The sequence below is a fragment of the Channa argus genome, chromosome 8 (assembly GCF_033026475.1).
Source record: "Channa argus isolate prfri chromosome 8, Channa argus male v1.0, whole genome shotgun sequence".
Classification (NCBI taxonomy): Eukaryota; Metazoa; Chordata; class Actinopteri; order Anabantiformes; family Channidae; genus Channa; species Channa argus.
In genome coordinates, this window is record NC_090204.1 from 12,546,460 (window position 1) to 12,569,905 (window position 23,446).

General features: G+C 37.9%; 1 protein-coding gene across 4 annotated transcripts; it reads left to right on the top strand.

Moving 5' to 3' along the window:
• Window positions 1-4,213: 4,213 nt before the first annotated feature.
• On the top strand, window positions 4,214-13,601 carry lpar3 (lysophosphatidic acid receptor 3). Of its 4 annotated transcripts, none has more exons than XM_067513870.1 (3): window positions 4,214-4,955; window positions 5,583-6,337; window positions 9,303-13,601. In XM_067513870.1, exons 2-3 carry the CDS (start codon window positions 5,596-5,598, stop codon window positions 9,629-9,631), a joined length of 1,071 nt encoding a protein of 356 aa, XP_067369971.1. In that variant the 5' UTR covers window positions 4,214-4,955; window positions 5,583-5,595; the 3' UTR covers window positions 9,632-13,601. The 4 variants fall into 4 exon arrangements, with proteins under 4 accessions (XP_067369971.1, XP_067369970.1, XP_067369973.1 ...); XM_067513869.1 differs by having other exon boundaries at window positions 4,374-4,929; XM_067513872.1 differs by lacking the exon at window positions 4,214-4,955 and adding an exon at window positions 5,007-5,082.
• Window positions 13,602-23,446: the final 9,845 nt, after the last annotated feature.

The window sequence follows — 23,446 nt, forward strand, 5'->3', positions numbered from 1 at the left end:
AGCTGTTATGTGTTACAGACATGGAAAATGTCATTCTGTCAACTTTATTCGAAAACAAGAAATTATTGAAGTTCAGTTCAATTTTATATAGCGCCAAAACACAGCAAGGTCATTTCAGAAGTGCATCTCAGAGTGTTTTGGAGAGTGCTGATGCTCTGGAATTTCACCAACAACCATCTCTGGTCTGAAAAAGAGAAAATATCCAGTGAGTGTCAGTTCTCTGGGGGAATTGCACTGGTTTGAACTGAAAGAAAGGCAACAGTAATGGGTAACAACCAGGGTATGCAAAAGATCATCTCTGAACGCACATGTCGTAATTTTGCATTTTGCACTGCTTTCACCTTGTTGCTACAGCTAAACCTTGTATTTATCTATACATCCCTGTTTTCTGCTCATTCCTTCTATATGAACCAATCTCTATCATCAGCACGCAGCAGACTGCAGTGGAGTTTCCTCTGTGCTGTGGTTTGGCTCAGTCTTTACGTGGTGTAAGGGCAATGAAATTAGTGGTCGGAGCTATGCAGACACACCCAGTGATGGGCTGATTACAGAGAAACTAAGGCTGTACACTGGGAGGAATCCCCTCCCCCCCACCCCTCCTACATGCACCCCACCAGCCCTCGCTCCCTTCTTGCTGTGCTGCCTCCCAAAGAAACCACAGTTAACACTAGGCACTGTGATCAGTTGGGAAGAGAGATTTGATCTGAGATTGATGGGTGAAAGATGAACTTCAGTTGCCTTTAAAGTAGTGTGTGTGCATGCTTTTGTTGTAGGCAGCACTAGATATTGTGTACTTCATCACTTTCTCATCATTCTTTTATCATTACTTGTTACTTCACAATATGCTTTAAGATTTGTCATTTTGTCACATTTTATTAAACCAAATTCACTGTGGAAGCAACAGTTTAATGTTTAAGTTTATGCATTAAATCATTGCTACCTTTTTAATTTGTAATTTTGTTTTGCAAATCAGTTTCAAACCTCAAGCAAAAGTGGTTCAATTAACAATTTAAAAGTTTCCTTTGCTGTACATGTTTTTTCAAGTAATGGATGAATTATCGTGGCTCAGATGGACAGTTTTTCCTTTCAAGGTTCTGCCCTCATTATTATTGTTTTGGCAGACATAAATTAACACTCAGACTCAGGCCATCTTTCCTGCATGTTTCACAGCCTTTTTCTGTCACAGAGCCGTCCGGGTTTCCTGCTCTGGATGTCTTAAGTGTCTAAGGAAGCATAGTCTCGGTTACAGAACCATTATGTAATAATGTGCAATAGTGCAACATAATACAGGCCTAGCAATTAAATAAGCATCTCCACTGTGGAGTGGAACATAAGGCCAGTGGCCTTTTTAGAGTTAGCAGACTTTTTGTCATTAGGAGTACTCTTGTTAGTTGAAACAGACAGTTATTGCAGCCATCTGAAGTATCCGACCTGATTAACTTTTATTCTTATCAGTATCTGTCTCACTGTTAATACAAATATTAGATCAGCGTTTTGGACAAACACCTTAATGTTCTACTGGATGAAATTTCATCTGCATACATTTAGACACTTCCTAATGTTACTTACGTTCATAGCAGTAAGTTATCTTGTTTGGACAACAAATCGAGGAACCTCCATTTGTATTAGCTGGTACTGTATTATTGGGAACCGATATGTCAAATTGTGTGTAATGAACTTGTGTAATTTGTCTCAGTTACATGAAGGGATTTCAATGTGTTGTATTGTTTAATTCGTCACTTTCTCATCATTCTTTTATCATTACTTGTTACTTCATAATATGCTTTAAGTTTTGTCATTTTGTCACATTTTATTAAACCAAATCCATTGTGGAAGCTACAGTTTAATGTTTAAGTTTATGCATTAAATCACTGCTACCTTTTTAATTTGTAATTTTGTTTTGCAAATCAGTTTTAAACCTCAAGCAAAAGTGGTGTTTCACTACTGCAGTTTGATTCTGGGTCTTTATTCTGCATTTGCAAAGGTTCATAAAATCTCTTTTAAGTTTTTAAATGTCATAATGTTAAATTTAGTATATGTTTACACTGAATTTTAAAATACTCAAAAAACAAAATTAATTGACAAAGGGTGTGTTAAACTGTCCATAGAAAGGCAGCAGTGTCTCAGTGAGGAGGCAATGCTTTCTAAGAGAATAATCGGCCACAACTGTTGCATCCTCAAAAGGTTTCATCAGATTGCTGAGGCTGAGAGTTTGTGTGCGAGAGCTGCAGACTCTGCAAAGTTAACCCTGCAGTAAAATGTGCTGCTCATGGCAGATGATGGAGATGAAAGAAAAATGTCTAATTGTTCACAGATTTTATTCAACAGGGACATACAGTAATTAGCTGCTACTCTTTCAAGAAAACAGCCAAACACACAGTGTTTCAGATGCATAACTGTCATTTACAAAGTACTTGTTTTGTGGAATTATGCTTAGAATGGGTATGCAGAGATAACAGAAATCCAGACCTCTTTCAGCCCTGTATTGTCTGTCTTCATGTCAGGGCCAAACCTGCATGCAGGTGAAATTACAGAGAATCTGACATGCTTGTGCAGGTTTGAATTCTAGAAACTGGCTGTGTAGGGGACATAACAATGCTTTAATAATGAAGGAAGTAGCTGACTTTAAATTCCTTTGACCTTTTGTAACAACTTGGATGTGAAAACCCTAAAAAAATGACTAACAAGTTGAATCATAGTTTCACATTGAATTGGGCTTAGTTGGAAAAATGTGATCATCTACCATACTTTATTCCAGTTGGGATGAAAATGAGCAGATTAATTGCCAATGTAGCAGCCCTCTGTCTTAAATTCTATCAAATCACATCTGTCTTAATGAAGAAAGGACCAGTTTCTGCAAATTGCTGTTTTTTTTTGTTGTTTCTTTTTATGTTTCACTAATCAAAACAAATGCCATATTTCTGTCTCTTACACAGTCATGACAGACATGTATTTTCAATTCCTTGGTTATTTAGCCATGTTATACATAAATTAATATTTTAGAATAGAAAATCTGAGTAGTTAGAAATTCTTATTATCCTGAAGAGATAGTGTAGTGACAGTGTGTCATCCTTTTTGATCATGTTTTTTAGAACTCCAGAACTCCAGACTCCTGAGCCTAGAATTCGTATGAGTTTGTTACAAAAGAATTAAATTCTTTGTCCATTTGACTTGACTAATGCTGCAAACACAATCGCTGCGGCATCATTCTTTGCTAGGTATTTGTACTTTTTAAGCTACCTGCACACATTGAACTTTCACTTATTTACAGTCCTAACTTATATTATTATATTATATTAATTATTATATATTATATTTACAACAATTCACAGCAGGTTTAAGATTGAGAAATGGGACTTTGGAATGACTATACCAGGAATACACTGAGTCACAAAGATCCTTAAATGTGCCAGCAAGTTAAGATGTTAAGACAAGCTGAAGCATGACCTCTCATGCAATGTGATTGCTTTTAACCTGATAAAATCAAAGAAACATGTTTCCTTAAACTCTTCAGTCTCTCATGCCGTTAGGGTTTATCTGTGAGAAAGTCCAGAGCACCACCTAATTGTAATGTAATTCATAAGAGCTCTTAACAGATTTCAGACTGGATTTTGCAAAATACCTTAGGTTATATGACACCTGTTAAGGATCTGATATGCCATTGTGAGTGTTCGCTTTGTTTTCTGGCCTTATATTAGCCATATCAGACCACAGTTCGATCAAAGTGAGACTCAAATTCAAGTAAAAATGAAGACAAAAATAAATCCTTTTCACAAAAAACAGGAGGATATTTACTTTAAGGATTTCCTTTTAAATGTGTCTGTGTGGTTTTGGACAAGAAACACCAGTGTTACTTTTCAGCAACCAAAGCAATCATATTTGTTGAAAACAAGTAAGCAATATAAATTTTCATGTGATCAGATGTGCAGCTAAGAATCCAGCTGTAATGGGACATGTAACATTTTAATTATTTTTCTAAGATGGAGGAAGTACACACGTGAGTTACTGTTGTCAAAGTGCCAGTACAACAATGTAAAGATGCTATATTACCAGGAAAGTGGTAGACAAGATTCTTTCATGAAAGTATGAATTAAAATAAAATCTATGGGGTGCCTCATAGGACATTTGGAATTATCCTCACAGACAAACATGAAATTAAACTTCAATTAGCATTCAAATACTAATTGAAAGTAAAATGCTTTCTCATACACAAATGAAATGCTGTCATACAAACTACTGTAAAGCTTTTACACACACCAGCAAAATGTGCTTATACGCACAACTGAAAAATCTGTAGCCTGTATTTTTAAATGCACTATAGCCTTGCTCAGGGGCAGCACAGTGGCTGTTTATCCCATCCAGAATCAATTCTGCTGCTCCAGGATATTGAACTAGGAACCAGGTAGGTAGGCCTGTTTGTAGTAATGCAGTAATAATCGATTTGAACCACTGGGAAAACCTAATTAGTAGGGCCATATCCTGCTCTTAGCATCACGTTTTTCAACAGTCCAGTGCCTCACAGACCTTCTTTCCCAAAGCTGCGCGGGTTGTCAATCAAAGAGATTTAAGAAGAAGTGTGGTGCTGGAGAAGGTATTTACACAACCTGGCAATTCAAACACTGCTCTCCTCAGCTTGTAAATGATCAGCAAGTCATTGATTAATGACAGCATTTCCAGTGACCGTGAGAGCGGGTGGCCCACGCCCTCTGCGTCACCGAGCTCAAAGTGAAAAAGTCGGGACGATTCGCGCTCCTGCCTTCACTCGGCCCTGTGCAGCTGCCTCTTCCTCCTCCTCCTCCGCACACAGCTGCGGAGGCACAATGCTGCAGGGAAACTCGGCGGCAATGTGCAGCCGCACGTTCATTAACTCCGCTCGGTTGCACATGTCGCAACTTTCGGTCTCCTGAAGCAGCGCGGACATTACCACGGGTAAACCCACCTAGTTTTTCTACAAAGTAACTCCTTTTTCCTGCTTTCTGTCTCTTTCCGTCCTCGGACAGTCTTTATTTCTCAGAGTGTTGTCAGCCGCAACTTGTGGGAATGTTTCTGTCCTTTCTGTAGTTGGAAAGCCAAGTCGGACAGGTTGTAGTGAAGTAATTTGCATATTTAAAGAAGGCTTCTCAGGTCATGGACAAAACTGTAACTTCATTGTGGCGAAATCTTGTTTTGCGGCATATTTGCCTGGATTGAAAAAAACGTCTAGGGATTTTAGGCGTTTTACTTGACGGAGTCTTGGCTGTCCTTGTAAGAGACTATGGCCAATGTCTCACTCAGCTTCAGCACTGGGCCTCTCTGGGATTTAAGCTTTATTCGAAGCTTTTGGAGTTAAATCAGTGAATCTCTCCTGGCACTGACGTTATTTAGCCTTAGAGTTTATTGTTAAGACGTTTTAAAGTAATTGTGTTATTAAAGTTATTGTGTTAGCGTATTGTTGAGGAATAATCAACTAAATTCCCTAAAACTAGATTTGAAATGATTTCAAAGCATTAAAAGACTTTCTCCAAATGATAATTCTGATTACTGAATAATACTGGGGGAAAAGACCTGTGGGCATTTTTTACAGTCTCATTCTCATTTGACAGACTCGCCTCTAAAATGGCTCAGGAGAACTACAGCTGTCATTACGACAAACTCATGGGCTTCTTCTACAACAACACTGGCATTGAAGATAAATGGGACAAAGCTCAGCTCATCCTGGCCCAGGTGGTGGGCTCTCTCTTCTGCTGTTTCATTCTGCTCTCCAACTCCATGGTCATAGCTGCTGTGATCACCAACAAGAGGTTTCACTACCCATTCTACTATCTTCTTGCCAACCTCGCCGCCTCGGACTTCCTTGCAGGAATAGCTTATGTGTACCTCATGTTTAACACAGGTGAGGTGTCACGAAAACTGACAGTCAATGCATACTTCTTCCGCCAAGGTATGCTGGATGTCAGTCTCTCAGCCTCGCTGGCTAATCTGCTGGTAATAGCTCTGGAGCGCTACATCTCCGTTATGAACTGGAAAGTTCATAGCAACCTGACTAAGAGGAGAGTGACCCTGCTCATTGTGCTGGTGTGGGCCATCTCCATCTTCATGGGGGCCGTGCCCAGCCTGGGATGGAACTGCATCTGCAACCTGGGCGATTGCTCCAGGCTGGCTCCAATCTTTAGCAGGAGCTACCTGACCTTCTGGTCTGGCTCTAACCTGGTCGTGTTTTTGGTAATGGTGGCCATCTACATGAGGATCTACACATATGTCAAAAAGAAGACGTCAGTGCTTACACCACACACCAGCGGTTCCATCAACCGCAAGAGGACGCCCATTAAGCTTATCAAGACTGTCATGGTCGTGCTGGGTAGGTGCCATTTATTAAATTGCTATTTGTGCAGCAGCACTGCTGATACAACAGTGAGTCAGAATATTTCCAGTGATACTGTTAAAATAGCTGTGGTATAGACAGTTGTGCATCTTTCGTCACGGTTTAAGGCTGTCACAAAGTCCAGGCGATTTTTTGAGTCACTGCTTTGGATACTGGACTGTAATCAGTGTTTTCCTGATATGAAGGAAAACCTTGAGCATAATAACACAACCACTCATGCTTACAGTAAACTGCCTGACTGCGTGTCTGTAATTTGGCTGTTGGGGGTGTTTTAGCTGAAGGCAAACTAGCAGTCAGTAAAATGTGTCATTAATTTCTCTGGATATTGTGCTTCTTGTAATATCCAATATGTTGATCATTTCTTTCTAACAAGGGACTCAAACAAATTTATGGAGATGTTACCGGAGCTTTAAGAGCCACCTTTAAATAGTAGTTTTGTCTAAAGACACTAACCTAACAAAACCGTAATATTTTAACTTAATAGGGCACAAAACAGGAAAAAGATCAAATTGTCACCCACGAGAGGAGACCTTTTGCTACAAATTCTCCCACATAATAAACTAGGCAATTTGTTGTCTGTTCATTCATCAATTGGTTCAAAATGACTTATTAATTTTGATTTGACAGAATTATAAACCACAAAAACACCAAAGCTTCCATTTCATCTTGTGTGTGTCATTGTAGATGAGGTGGCCCTATATCACGGCCTGCCCCTCTTTGTTCAGGTGCTGCAACAGGATACCTCTCAACAATAGCACAGAACCCAAACCGTTCCCTTCCCACTACTTTTCTTTAAGTAATAAACTTTAGGACAGCACCAAAGTATGTTCTTAAATGCATATTCACTTGCAGGTATGGGGCATGTATTAGAAGGTTCGCACACTGTCATACTGAGACATTCCAGATTATGCTGCAGGACATTTTAACTATTTTAACTACAGATATTCTTCATATAGTAGATGAAGATGAGAACATGTATGACACAGTTGTGATAACAGTTGTTATGCAAGATAATATCTTGTTCTTCTTGGACACTTGGCTCAGTATTCGACTGTATGTTGTGTAGGAACTATTTGGCTCTGCACACTCAAACACTGTGTTCGGTCCTGTGTAATTATCTGTCCCCTAATGGACACTTCTTTTCAGCCTGTGTGGCTTACCATCCACACCACACCACACTGGCCTTCATGGAGAATCGCCTCTTTCCCACCATCCCAGAAAAAAAAGAGGAACCTGTGCTTGAGGACACAATTGCTTTCATTGTAGTTCTCCTTAATTTTTAAGTTTCTTATGATGTGGACATCTGAAACACTGAGTGAGAGGATGTATTTTCGAGCAAGGAAAAACATATCAGAAACTAGTTTCTATTCCAAGCACACTAAAACACATCCAAAGGTGCCCTTACACCCCTTGTAAAAAATTGCTGGGACTTTGGGGTAAAATGCAAAAAAAGAACCTGAGCTCTGAGATAGTCTTATATTAGGTGGTGTAAGGAAAATGATAGTTCTTGAGAGAAGTAGGAAGGGAAGGGGCTTCAGACACATGTATATAGGATCAAGGTATATCAGTCATGAAAAAGACTCCTGTTTCAGAAGAGAAACAGTCTGCTTAAGCAGAAACGGCAACAGGAAAAACCAGTTCAGAAATGTTTGAACCAGTACCCAAACATGCTTTAATGATACGAACCAGATTAAAGTGATGATGACATAGTCACTGTGCACTGCCGGAGCTAAAGGAAAAATTAAGATGTAACGAAGTAAACTCATTTGTACTGTATGCAGAAATCCAACCTTTAATCAGGTATTCAGTATTACCCTAATGTCTAACAAACAAATAAACAATTCTTTTCTCTTGCGTTCTCTTGCTTACGTTTTTGCTTCACACTTTGTGGCACTATCTTGGCAAACATACAAGTATCGTTTTTTATGCTTTTGAAGTGATGCAACAAACTGTCACAGGCGGATTCAGACTTTAATTTCTATTCTGTTGTTTTCGACGTCAAAGAAAAAGAAAAAAGACAAGCAGGAAAAGAATGAGCGTTAAAAATAGAGATTCATGACAGAAGAAATTTAAAATCATTTTGAATTTCACACCTAAAAACAGTGAAAAACATCAAAGCTGATAACGAGACTACTTTCAGACCCACTGTGTCTACATGTCCCTATGCTTGTGTATGTGTGAGAGACAAAGAAAGACAGCAAACTGTGCTTGTTTCTGTCCTGCAGGTTGAAGCTGCAGTTGCCTGTGGTGCAAACAAGTTGCTGCTTGCCACTTTCATTTCCAGAAATGTCTTAGTTACTCTGGTTTGTGGCCAGACAGCTAATCGGCTGCTTCAGTGGCCCTGTGACCAACAGTTTTATTTACCAAACACACATAGTTAAGAATTCAACACAGTAGTACCATTGTGTTTCTCAGCAAGTCTGATTGCTTGTTGTGGCATCAGAATTGTATGACTGCTGAAAAAGTAACAATCTCAAACATTCTGTGTATGAGATTGTTACTTTAGCTTTGATTAGTTTATACATTTTGATGCTTTTTTATTACTCATCTCAGTTTTGAAATTCTGATCCACCTTTTTCACAGTTTGTGACATTTTCTAGACTGAACAGTTCATATCCACATATCAGCAATGAATAAATGTGCTGGGGTTTGCAAGTTGTGAGCAACAGTCCCCTATAGACAGTTCTTTTTATCCTTTACCAATGTAAAGTGTATTTTTTAAGCTACACCCGCCATATATTCTATAAGAGGCTGTAATGTGTGAGCAAAGTTATATCCCAATGACCTACTACAAATTGTAAAGACAGTGTTGAATTAAAGTGAGCTTTTGAGCAATTTGGTAATTTTCTTACACTGATTCAGATATACACAAAGTGATCCACATTAAAAAAAAGTTACACAGGCCAAATCATGTGTAACATAGTATATTGTCTCCCTGTAGGGGCCTTTGTGTTCTGCTGGACCCCCGGCCTGGTTGTTCTTCTGCTTGATGGCCTCAACTGTAAGAGCTGTATGGTCATAAAATCAAAACGCTGGCTACTGCTCCTGGCTGTTCTTAACTCTGTCATGAACCCCTGCATCTATTCCTACAAGGACGAGGAAATGTGGACAACCATCAAGAACCTCTTGCGTTGCATTGGCAATGGCACGCGACGGCAGCGGTCGTCGAAGGCCAACACCAGGCCGCTTAGCTCTACTCAGGATACGGGCAACAGTCAGCCTCCCTCGGAAGAGATGAAAAATGATGATCAGAGCATATTGAAAGCCTGAAAATGAGCACGGTTGAGACTTTTGCAGGAGTTTGACTGGTTACACCTCATGAAGATCCGGATTGTCTTGAGCTAATATACACTTTATTAAACAAGACACTGGAGGCCAACTGCTCCACTGTATACTGTAGCTAAAGGTCAGATGGAGATAAAAGACCTTGATGTACAAAAAAGTCCCATAATGGATACACAAATGGGCTTTTTCAGGATTTTATATTGTCTGGGCATCTGAACTCTATTTAAATGTAAGAGGAGGTGCTTGATGCTTTATGGTCTCCATCATCATTTTGCTGTGGATCACTTAAGCTTGGATGGTTCTCCTGAGGCGAAAAGAGAATCCAGTATGAAGTACACAGCAGCACGGTTCTACATTTACCTCAAGGGGTAGAAATCATGCAAAAATTGACTTTACTAATATGAATATATATACATCTTATTATTATGTGGAGCTTTTGAGGAAGCAAAACTGATGGGTGAACTAGTTAAGAAGTGTATCTTGTGATTTAACAGGTACTATAAAGCTATATGTGTGTTTTATTAGTTTTGTTTTTTTTATACAGCATAAAATACTGCAAAAGGCTGTACTGTAAGCATCTACTTGTAAATCTTGTAAAGTAAAGTAATTCCAACTGTATGACAGCTAGCATGCTCAGCATGACTTGATTGTTCAGTCAATTATTTGCTATTTTAACTTTGTTAACTTTTGTAAAATGGTTTTGCCACTGGGACAGAGATTGACATCTCTCTTGTCCCACCTAAACAAACAGATAAACCCCCACATGTAGCACCTCTTAGGGGGAAAAAAAATGTTCTCCTTGTAGCATTTTTACATGTACGCCCCAACTCACTGTATGGCTGGTGTTGGTTTGACGAAACAGCTGCTCACCAGAGACTGGAGATGTTGTAAAAGGGTATTGCAACACACTGGTTTAGCATAAACAGTATACCTGTAGGAACCAGAGAGGATATGACTGAAAGGGCTGAGAGCATGTAATTACCCACGCCACCGCCTTCTACCCTCCCCAGGCTGCTCTGACGTCTCTAGGGCTAAATCACTAAATGATTGACAGGGTTCAAATTAATTTCCTCTGATTTCTTAACCTGCTTTACAATATTTGTACTCCTGCTAAAAAGAACATGACATTACTAGTCAGTTTCTTTTTTCTAGTGAGTGTAATAATGCCACTTATGAATTGTGTGTGTAAAGATTTACAGTTCCAGTGTTTGGTTGTTTTTTAATTAACTGGGATGATTTGAGGTCATTTCTGTACAGTGTGACTTTTATAACTAAACATTTAAATGGTCAATCATTTCCTTGAAGAATAGCTTTTGTTTTCAGACATCACACATACTGTATATCTTTTTGTCCCTGATGACATGACAAGACATAATACAGCAAGAACCAAAGATTAGTTCCAGAGCAGGGTTTGCACTATTTAAGGTTTTCATCGAGGACATCTCTGCATTTTACTCAATTCAGCTTTGCCTCAAGCCTGACCACTGTCCCAGTCTCTGCTGTTGAGAAACAGCCCCAACAGCATGATGCTGCCACCATCATGCTTCACTGTAGGGATGGCATTTCATAGGTGGTGAGCAGTGCCTTCCTCCAGATACATTGTTTAGAATTGAGGCCAAACAGTTCAGTCTTGTTCTTATCAGACCAGATAATCTTGTTGCTCACAACCTGAGAGTCCTTCTGTTTTGCACTGAGGAGAGGTGTCTTTGTATCCACTCGGGCCAAAAAGCAGAGATCTGTGGAGGGCTGCAGGGATCTTTCTTTAACTTTGTCCCATCTCTACACAGGATCTCTGGAGCTCAGAGTGAACATCCGGTTCCTGGTCACCACTCTTACTAAGTCCATTCTCCCCTGATTGCTCAGTTTGCCTGGGTGACCAGTTCTTGGAAGAGTCCTGGTTGTGCCAACCTTCTTCCATTTGAGAATTATGGTGGACACTATACTCTTGGGAACCTGCAGTGCAGCAGAAAGTTTTTTGCAGGTTTCCCCAGATTTTTGCCTTGCAATGTTCCTGTTTCTGAACTCTAAAGGCAGTGGCTTTGACCTCATGGATTTTGTTCTAATACAGTATGTATTGTCAGCTGTGAGGCCTTCTGTAGAGAGGTGTGTGCCTTTGCAAATCATGTCCAATCGATTTCATGTACCACAAGTCGGCTCCAGTCACGGTGTAAAAACATCTCACTAACAATAACAAATAGGAGGCACCTGAGCTAATTGTTAAGTGTTGTCGCAAATGGTCTGAATACTTAGGCCAACGTAATGTTTCCATTTTTCCTTTTTCATTCATTTGCAAACATTTCTAAAATTCTGTTTTCACTTTGTCTCCATAGGGTACTGAGTGTATATTAATGAAAAAAAAAAGACTAAACAACTGTAGTATCAGGCTGCAACATGAAAAAAATTGAAGGGGGACTGAAAACATTACGAATGCACTGTATCTATGAATAAGTCATCTATGAACATTCGATTGAATGCCATGTCAAACAGGAAACTGTAACATTAGCGAACGCTGTCTTCATTCTAAACAGCATATTCTGTGCATGTACATGCCAATCATAGATGTTTCTTTTAAATGCTAGTAATCCTGTATGTATAACATACTGTATTATTAGTTGCTATGTTTTCCTGTTTATAACATTGTTCATAATATTTCACTCTTGACAACCTCAAAGCCACAGCTGTGTGTATTTTGCCCTCATACACTGGATAACCTGCTTTTACAGCATATATGTTAAAATGCTTTCATGCTGTAAAATCTCAGCATACAGGACTTAATCATCTAAACACAACAAGTATGCAAGGTTTAGTGCTATACATGATGCTCAAAGAAACCTTCTCGGGATGTAAATGACATGTTTCCGGTTTCAGGCACGCTGGATTAAAGTTGTGGTTTACATTAAGAGCATAAGAGCATGCTGTATAGTAGTGAGGTCTACGTGTCCTGAGCAGAGCCCTGTGCAGACCTGTCGTGAGTGCTGACTGCCACTCAGTTTTTTTCTTCCAAAAACATAAACTTTAAACTGTGTGGTGAGGCAGGCCTTTTTCTACAGCTGTGCTGTAATTATACATTCTTGAAAAGCCAATTAAATTTCACAGACGTTCATAAATGCTGTCTTTTGGTTGGTTCTCAATTTCAGGGCAAACAGATGTAGGCAAAGATGTAAAACGTTGATCACAATATGCTGTTATACAAACATTCTTTGTGTCAGAAAGGCTAGAAAGTGTAGTTGAAAATGCAATAAAAATCCTCAAATGTGCTTCTATACACAATTTTCGAATGTTTTATCAGTTGTGCCTAAAGTCTATCATACACGCATTAATAGACCTGATACATGAAGGTGTAGAATTTTATGACTAATGGTGCACTACTCTACATATTATAATTTATTACATATGTAAATGGTAAATACACTGAATTTATGTAGCGCTTTAAGTCAGAGTGGTTGCAGTTGCAGCCATATGAACAATATTTTTCTATTTACAGGCCATTTGATTTTTACAACTTAATGAATAGCTGCCGCTGGGTAATGCATCCCTGACATGTTAATCAGTTATGCCACAGCACCTCTTCCTCACCTCTGCAGGATTTTGTTGGACTGTGAAGGTGAGGTGTTACTATTGCGTTAGGAATGAGGAAAAGCTCAGAATGTGATTGGTTATCATGATCAGACAGTTGGGGGGAGGGGTGTAATTACAATATTATAATATTAAACTACAGCAAATTAGACTCTAAAAAGAAAATGTGTAATAATAGTACCTTTAATATTTATTTCTGATTCATTACCCATTGCTTTTCCTGTCTTGTTACTAATCTTTACTGCAAGTATATGTGGTGATGGGTGTCTGTTTTACAGTGTAAGTTTATTAACTACTAGCTTTATGGGGCTAACTTCTGTCTTTTACGAGTCTGCCATTCTTTCTGGATTAAAACATAACACAGACATTCTGACATTCATCTACTGCTGCTGTTTTATTTAACCTTTAATTGTTTTGGCTAAAACCTACCAAAACTCTACAGAGTTCAATTATGCAAATATACTGACAAAACCAGCCCTGACTCTCGCTGAGGAAAATACAACTACATAAAACTGTACTTCACTTAGTAGACTTCCACAGTGTGTGCACACATTAAAAATGTCTTTGCATAAAGAGTGTCCTGTCTTGCCTGCAGGGACTACATTGCTGCCATGAGTTAGAAAACATAAAAAAACAACTGTTGGCCAATCAACAATCCAGATGATAACAACAACAGCTGCAGTAGTTAGTATGAGCTGAAAAAGACACAGAAGCGTGTGTCTATAATTAATTACAGTGACTAAGGAGGTGGAGTACAATTAATTACCCACTTGTGATAACATATATGTGCAGATACAGTGCATAACATGCCTGGCTGAATGCAAATGTATTATGCTTGAATGTGTACATTCAGGTAATGTGCATGTGTGTGCTCACAGGTGTTCTGCAGAGAAAGTGTCTATTAGAGAGTAGTTCAAAATCTCGTACACAGCCTCAGATTGTTTTTTTTGTTTTTTTTTCTTTATGAGAACACAGTCAGGAACAAGATCTTCCAGTTCAGGTGAGTGTGTAAGATAAATACCTGGAACTCAAAAGGTCTGCCATTCCCAGAATCACCACTCATGTGCACGCATACTTGTCTTATCATCTGTGTGAAGTCAAACTTTGACATAATGCTTCAACAATTCCAACTGAACACCTAAACCTAATTTAACCTAATTTAATTAACTTTAACCCTAAAAAAAAATAAAAACCCTCAAACAACCCTTTGTGAGGGATTGCAAAATGATCAATGTTCTCTCAACATTGACACAAAACTAAAATTTCTCCATATGGCTACAAAAACACATGTAGGCACACATGCAAAGAAATTAAATTTGTACTACATTGTCATTTTGCCTCGGCAGTAGGTGTAGGGTGTGTCTTTTAAATCAGGAATAAACATGCAGTTTTAAAAATACTTTTAGAATGAAATACTTTACTTGAAATACTTAAAAAATAAGACAAATGTAAAATATGTAAAAACTATAATATTGTTTTTATTGCTGATTTAGAGGGGAAAAAATAGTTCTGTATCTTAATCAATAGCATATTTTTTGAATCTGTTGGATTAAAGGCACTTGTTTTAATGTAGAATAAATCTGCTGTGTAATTCATTCTATGTTCTATGAAAAACAAGCTGCTCATCAGGTTTTTGTTTGAGCTTACATTGTAAATAACATCATGGGGTGTTGTGTTAATAAGCTAATTTGTCTTTCCACCCATGTTCACTTCTAGTAATGCGTCAGATGTCCTTGAGCAAGACACTGAACCCCAACTTAGTTGCTCTCGGTGAGCGTTGGTCAGCTGCATAGCAGCTCCCCCATATGTGTGTAATTGTGAGTGCGAATGGGTGTATAAGAAGCAGTGTAAAGCACTTTGAGTGCCACTATATAGAAAAGCGCTATATAAGTGCAGAACATTTACCATAGACAATTTCTTAGTTATGTGAACCAGAGATTCAGTTCTATAGAGGATTTCCTAAAGATTTGGATTAAATGAAAAATATTCCACTATGTTTGATGCTTCCTCAAATTAGTTTTTTGAAATTATCTAAAATCTTGTTTAAAGCTGCAAATTTTGATGCAAAAAGGAAAGTGTCATGTCCATTTTTGTTTCTGAAGTTGGTAAATACATTTATATTTCAAAAACAGTAAATTGTAAACTACAGACAGTAGTCATCTAAAGGCATGCTTATGCATATAGGAACAAAAGTATTGAAACTGAATTCAAGTGACACTTAAATGTCAGCGCTCACTAACACATGAATAAATTGTGTTGCTCATTTTTTCTCACAGAAACAAGGTGGTATCTCTATCCCGGGGTCTCCTGAGGATCAAAAAATAGTGATTCACATTGTACCAAACTGTCTAGTTAACACAGAAATAGTGGATTTTACTCTAAATTTTACATAAACAGAAAAAAATGTATTTCATACAGCCACATATCATGGAAATACTCACAAATATTCCACATTATTCATCAAATGCAACACTTCACTGATGTCATGGTACAACACTGTTTCGGTGGAGTGTGTTTATCTTTCACATGAACAATGTTGCCTGAAAGAGATTCATCTTACACCCAGGCAAACATAAATGATGTGAATTTATAAAGGTTTGGGAAGTCTGCTGGTATGTATATCATGATACAACATGGCAGCTTGTAATTACATGCAAGTTAGAACAAAATTACAGGGAGCCCATACTTTGGGTTCTGGCTTATCATATACGTATATATACTCTCTCTATATATAAATATATGTTACAAGTTTATTATTGTCTCTGGTCTCTTACATGACAAAAATATATGTAAACATACAGCAAATCTACAGTACATCTACACCTTCCATTGTTCTCTGATTGTTTAGGTTAAATTTTAAGTTATTGTATAGGTAAATGTGGCAATTATATGCTGAATAGTTTTTATGTGTAAGTATAAGTATATATAAAGTAAGTACATATGAAATATATAATATGTCATTTTTTTCATCGATGCATTTCAGTTTATTCATCAAGGTACATCTTGTTAGCTTTGGAAGTCTTCCACAGCATAAGTGTAATTTAGTCTATGGTTTTTAGTGTAGTAGATACTGATCCATTTGGGAGTCACCTCATCCATTGCTTATATCAAAATCAGATCGATGCATGCAGTGTTCATCACGCTCAGTCTGCTAACACTCATTAATGGTCATTCAAATCTAAATTTTTGCAAAACAAATGTTTCTGAGGTACAGCAACATAACACAGAAATCTGCTTTGTTAATAATAAACCTAATTGGTAGAGAGTGGTATATTAGCAACACAACTTCTAATTTAAAGGAAAAATCTACTTTTATATCTATCTTAGATAGTTTTTAGCTTCTATTTTGTCTGCCGGGTCAAATTGACCTGAACAGCACCTTTGTAATATAAACATGTAGGGGGGGGTTGCAAATATGTGAACTGAACCATTTTTATTTTATATGTTGATTACACTAAATAAGCCAAGCAGGAGAAGTTTCAAAGTGAAAAAATACTTTTAATGCAACTATAGTTACAAATGTTTACGTGCTAATACTATTACTTGTCTTACTTACTTACTTATATTTAGTGTAAATATTGATCATTTTGTATTTTACAGTTTTGTATATTTAGAATTCAAGACTTTTACTTTTAACACAATGTTGTATTAATACTTCCAATAGAAATAACAACAAATTATAATTAAATATAAGTGGTTCCTTCACCTCTGAATTTAGTGGATATAAACCTACAGTGTATAAAGTTATTGCTTTATTTTGTGGGAAACACACCTTTTATTATGACCTTTTCAATTAGTTAAGAGTTGGTCAGTCATGAAGACTGTCCTTCTATGGATTAATATAGAATATCTTTTAGTTATTTTATCATTTCTAAAAAAGCATTTTTTCATATATATAAGTACTTTCTTATCTCAGTAGTAAAGTTACTCCAAGCCTTTGACAGTAAATGATCTCTGTGTGTGCTGCACTTGGCATCAGCATCTCCAGGTTACAGCTCGTCAATAGTAACTCATCACTGGGTTACTGACTGTGTCTAATCAACACTTCAGTCACACAAGGCTTCATCCACTCAGGCATCTAGTGAGAATCATTTATAAACATGCTCATAAAGGAAATAACAAATGTCATTTTACTCTTTTACTATATGAATTATAAAATTATGGAGGACATTATTAGGTCAAACAAAGTCTTCCATAAGCGGGTTAAAATATGCCATACTGTTTACCTATATTTAAAAGTCTTTAACAAGATTATTGATAAATATAAACAAAATAACATATTTTTGTATTTTGCTCGTAGATCATTGACATTTGTTGCTGACAAAATGGTAACTTTCACGATTGGTTCCTCTGTAAATATGATACTTTTATCAAATACATCTTCCATGTTCTGTCTCACAGTGGTGGAAGAGCTGTAGCAGTGAAATTCATGCAGAAGACACATTCCGACCTCTGTAAAACCATCTGGAAGGAGGTGCAAGATGTCAGGTGAGGAAAAAATACTTTAGAGAAAAAAAAAAGAAATGGGTTCCTGCAGTTTTAATTAAAGCTAATGGTTTCAATTTGTTAGGCATCCAGACCACAACTTATGTGAACATCATTCATCACAGAGGAACAGAGAAAGATGGTAACAAGGCCTCTCCAATGTCTTGCTGAATGATGACATCCCTATATGCTATTGAATCCACAGGTCAGCTGCAGCCTTTCTGTGTAGAGTTTGCATGTTCTCCCTGCTCTTGTGTGGGTTTCCTCTGGGTACTCTGGGTTCCTCCCACAGTCCGAAAACATGCATGTTAGGTTAACTGGTGTTAACCTAACATGTTAACAGAGTGCCCATAGTTGTGAATGAGAGTGTGAATGGTTGTCTGTCTCTGTATGTCCCTCTGTGTTGTCCTGAGATAGACTTTAGACCTGTCAAGGATGTACTTTGCCTCTCACCCTATGACAGCTTGTAAAGGTCCAGCTAGTCCACAACCCTACACAGGATAGGCGGTTTCGAATAATGTATGGATAAAGGTGTTTTGATAATTTGTCCATTTTAGCTTATTCTACATTTTATTTAATGCAGCTTAAGCTATCACTCCAGCAACTGAGTAGATTTTATAATTTCCATGTCTACAACCATAATGAAAATGCAAAATGTATTTTGCTGAACTACGAATGCTAAACTCCCAATCAGCAAGGGACACAGGGAAAATGACCACACTGCAGTGCAATCTATGAAACACTGCTAGTGCTTTTCATTGTTGTTAATTTGGCGTCTGATTTTCCATTAAATTTCTGAAAACATATGAATTGTTTATATCTTGTGGCTTTTACCTTTATTTGAGAATGAAGGCACAGACCACATACACAGTAACTCATAAGAAAATCTCTTTCCGCATACATACCAGTGACAGTGCCCTGGGGATGTTTTGTCTTCTCCAGCACAAATGTTTAATAGTCTTCCCTCCTGAAATTGGCTTTTAGATAACCATAAAAAAATTAATAGACATCCCCTGAGTCTGATGTATAAAGGCACATTTTTTTGTAATTCAGGTCCCACATCAAATTAAGGCTAATTAAGGTTTGTTTTTTGTTATGTCTTTATAGTGGTCACTAATACTCAGTCAAATCCTACACCAGCAGCAAAATGCTTTAATGACAACGTACAAAACAGTATCCTGCATCACCATACCCTTTTTTTCTGGTGTTCAGATTATGGTCTCACAGCTTCCAGAAAGGAGGACTTTGGGCCTATTAGTAATGGCTTCAACTGTAGGGATGTAAACTGTGTTTACTGTGCCCCAAAGGTCCTGCAGCTCCAGACATCTAAACTGTGTCAAGAGATCTACTGAATGAGCAGTAATTTGTAGATAAAATAGATTTTACGGTGTGTACTTTGCCCAAATACATTTTTTATAGAGTTGGACTAAAGACACAGTGATATGGTGGATCTTTGTGACAACACACAAAACAGAAGATTTTATCCCCTCTTTGCATTTCCCTCCTGTCCTCAGTTACTCTATGATTCTGGTTGAGATTGCAACTTGCTGTGACAGCCCTCTCTTTAGATTACAACCTTCATCTTACTTTTGATCTTTGTCTTACCACAAACAGTCTCTTCCAAGTGGACCAGTCTGACAGAATGAGGTTGGGTATCATGTGGCGCCCCCCTCTGCCTGAGCGCAGAACAGGAAAGGTAAATAATGACTGCCCTAGTCATGGAGGCTACTGTAAGGTCTAGTTCATGTTCAGTATTAGACCCATACTATATACATACAATAACGACATACAATATTGTACTCGGCTGTTGATGGTAATAACCCATTGAAATATGGAACAATAATAACAGTCAGTCTTAGGCTGCACCTCTATTGTGTCCAAAAACTGCTTTTTAAACCATATGCAGCTTCAGGTGTCTCACGGAACAATTGAAGCAAAGTTTCTATACGGACATGTGGAGCCCATAGTTACTGAAAAATCCCTCTTAAAGAGGAACAGAAAATAGAAAGTTTTGTTGTGGATCTTTAATACCACTGCAAGGGAAAGCACCTCTTTTGTCACCTACCCACACAGGACAGATAAATGGACAATTCACTATTCACTACTGCTGGCAGGTTTGAAATCTACTGCTTTTCATGTGGTTACCTGGGCTGAGCAAGATAATATCTGCAGCCTGACACTGTTTCCTCTGACATTATTCTATATGATCAACAAAACTGGTACACCTTCAAAAGTACCTTCAAAAATACTCCGCATAAGATGTCTTGTATAATATTTTAGTTTCGTTACAAATTACATTTTCCATTTCTCTTTCACATTAGAGACACCCATTAATGCTTTTAATATGAGGGGGCAGGAAATGTTATTACTGATGTTATAAATGATATTACTTTAGCTTTGCAGCTTGATTGGCTGATTGACTATTTTAAGGTACGACATGGTATTCAAAACTGATTTATTTACTACAGGTTTGAAACATTAAGTTTGTCTTTACAATTCACAGATTAACATAACTAAAACTGGAAGAGCAGAGATTGTCTGCACCTATTTGCTATTTTAAACATCCATGGAAGCAGACTGCAGCTAAGGGGCACCAGGTAAAAAAAGTAATGTAAAGTTGGCAGCACAGAAGATAAAAGCAACTTTCTGACCTGTAAGCCAATTTCATGTTACCTCAATGTACACCAGCTTTTCCCACTCATTGGGTTTTAAAATACTGGACATGGTTCCAATGTTAACGTTGTTATCTACACAGAACATACATAATCTAAGAACCAGGAATGAAACGCCTTTGGTCCATCATGATATAGATTTCTTTTTTAAACAATTGTGGTCCTCACTTGCTGTTGTGTCATTTACTAATACTTAAATTCATATCCTTAAATGAATACTGGGCAGTTTCCAGATGTGAGTACATAATTGATTGAATGTGGATTTCCTGTAAGAAAGGGGCTACCTCTCAGTGACCTCAAAGAAGAGAGGATAAAAAAACATTATTCCTTAACAATTGTTTTCATTCCATGATATGTTAATAGAAAAAGTAGTGTTGGCATGAACTCTCTGCTTTCCAGTAAAATCCAGCATTTGCCAAAGTAAAGGTTCAATGTATGAAAGTGTTGTTTGGCAGTAATCCATTCCTCCAATATCTCAACTGCTTATCCTGTCAAAGGTCAGAGGTGCTGGAGCTGATCCCAGCTGTCATTGGGCAAATGGCCGTACCCTGGACAGGTCACCAGTTTATCTGGGGCTGATAGACACATTCACAGACAATTTGACAGTAATCCAGGCCAATATTAAAGGACACACTTGGCTGCTTTTGCTGCCATCCAGTGGTGCAAATAGTTGTGCTTCTATTGCTAGTCATTGTTCCAAAGATACAACATTTTCTCAGTATGTGTATAAATTTATTTCTCAAGTCATTAGATTTGTGTCCAGGTATGTTAAAATGGTGTTGGCTGATATAATAATGTAATATGTAAGCAGCTAACCTCTCACTCATTTTGTATTGTCTCTTATCATATAATAATTAACAATCTCCCAGACTTGGAGGTTCCTGGAGTCCCTAAAGGAAATTATATCTCTTCCTCTTTATCCAAGAGGAAGGTTTTAAGCCTAGACCTAAAAGTAGAGAGGACGTCTGCTACCCTATCAAGCTTCTCTCCTGGGAAACCAGCTCCCAAATTCAGATTTAGGAAGTAGTCGCCCTCTCTACTTTTAGGTCTAGGCTTAAAACCTTCCTCTTTGATAAAGCTTATAGTTAGTTATAGTCATGCTGCTATAGGCTTAGACTGCTGGGGGGGACCCACCTCCCCGATGCAGTGAGCTCCTTTCCTTTTCTCTTCTCGTCCCTCTCTCCTCTTCTCTCACCCCACATTTATTTTTCACCACCGTATGACATCAACTTTGTGTCTTCTTTCCCCCGTAGTTGTCTTTGTCCTTCTCGGCCTCCCTCCCTCTGTCCCTTTCTGCAGGTGTCCCCGGCTTTGGAGCTGTGTGTTTTCTAGTGTGCAGCTACTGGTCTTCCCAACCTATCTAATGTTTAGTTGTTGCTTTGTGTTCTTTGTGCTCTTTTCTTTTCTCTCTCCACTTTCCACTCACACCAACCGGTCAAGGTAGTTGGCTGCCCACCTGAGCCTGGTTCTGTTGGTGGTTTCTTCCATTAAAGTGAGTTTTTCCCATGCACTGTTGCTTAGGGTTTGCCTATTAATTTGTTTGGTTTTCTCTATATAACTTTATAGTCTTGACTTTATTATGTAAAGTGCCTTGAGGTTATTGTGTTATGTCCAGCATCTATGTGAATTGATGCTGGATTCTGTATATAATGCCTCAGTTAACTCTTGAATCTTTTGCCACCAATACAGCCCTAACCTGTCAAGGCATGGACTCCATTAGACCTCTGACAGATTGCTGTGGTACCTGACACCAAGCTGACAGTCCCAGAATCTTGAAGTCCTGGAAGTTTCAAAGGGGGGCATCAATGGAACGGACTTGTTTTTCTAGCAAATCCCACGGATGCTCAATTTGATTGAGAACTGAAGTACTTGAAGGCCCCGTCAAAACCTCAAACTCAATGTTGCATATTGTACAATGCTGTTTTTACAACATCTACTTCTCAAAGCAAAATAGATCCCATGCCGGCATACAAGTTGATGTAATATAATTAAAAAACAGGGGGAAAATGATTTATGTAGCTAAGATTTGAAAAGATCTGACGAAAATCCAAACTTCCCTCCAAGAGAAAATACACTGGGTGTGTCAGGTTTTTGCCGTTTGGGGAAGTATTGTATTATCCAGATCTACTGGCTTGTATTCTTATTGTAACCTAAGACCTGTTTCTGGGTGGTGCCAGTGTAATTATGGGGGATGGGTTTGTCATTCCCAGTGGACGTGGCTACCAGGATCACATTTGTAATGTCTTGCTGTGGCCTCAGCTGCTGCTTTCTGCCCCCATCAAACACTAATGGCTTTATTTAAACAGACACATGCTTTGCAATCTGACTCCCCACTATCATCCAGTCTCTGTCTCACTTTTCTTGACCCAGCAGTACAAAGGCAAGGTGACAACATGGTGGCTTGTGGCAAAAAAAATATACTTAGAACATCTGAATCCAGAGAAATCAGTCAGAGACCAAATCTAGGTAGAGTCTAAAATGTAAAAAGAACTGTGATATATAGAACCATGTCCAGTGAACTACGACATTGTCAATATGTAAGCAATATGTAGGATTTCATGAGAAAGAACCCAGGAACTGCAATAGAAACTGAGCAAGTATTTTACCTGTATTTTTTATGCTTTACCAAGTCTAATGTTATTATCATTATTATTATTATTATTATTATTATTATTATTATTATTATTATTATTATTATTATTTGAAACAAAACTTCCACTAAAACTGCTTTTGACTTTGATTTCACTTGAAAGTGCATGGTTGGATGGTCAGAATATTTTATACACACAAACAAACTTTGGTCGTTACTTTTTGTCTGTATATATTCATATAAAGTATATCACAATAAATTCAAAACAACTAGATTTCTTCCTATTGTATTTTAATATAATAAAGTAAAATTGTTTATTTTAATGACATTGACGATACCACAGCATTTACCCGCATTGTCACTGTGAGTGTAATAATACCGGCATAATTAAAACGCCAATAAAACAAATTACGGCTAAAACCCACTTAAAGCTGTTTACAGACAACAACCAATCACACTGAGCCGTGTTTTGTTGCT

Bases quoted from the DNA above. Each gene is read 5' to 3' on its own strand.
- lpar3 (XM_067513870.1), top strand. From the start codon at position 5,596: ATGGCTCAGGAGAACTACAGCTGTCATTACGACAAACTCATGGGCTTC. The intron at 6,338-9,302 runs GTAGGTGCCATT...GTCTCCCTGTAG, and splicing joins GACTGTCATGGTCGTGCTGG to GGGCCTTTGTGTTCTGCTGG.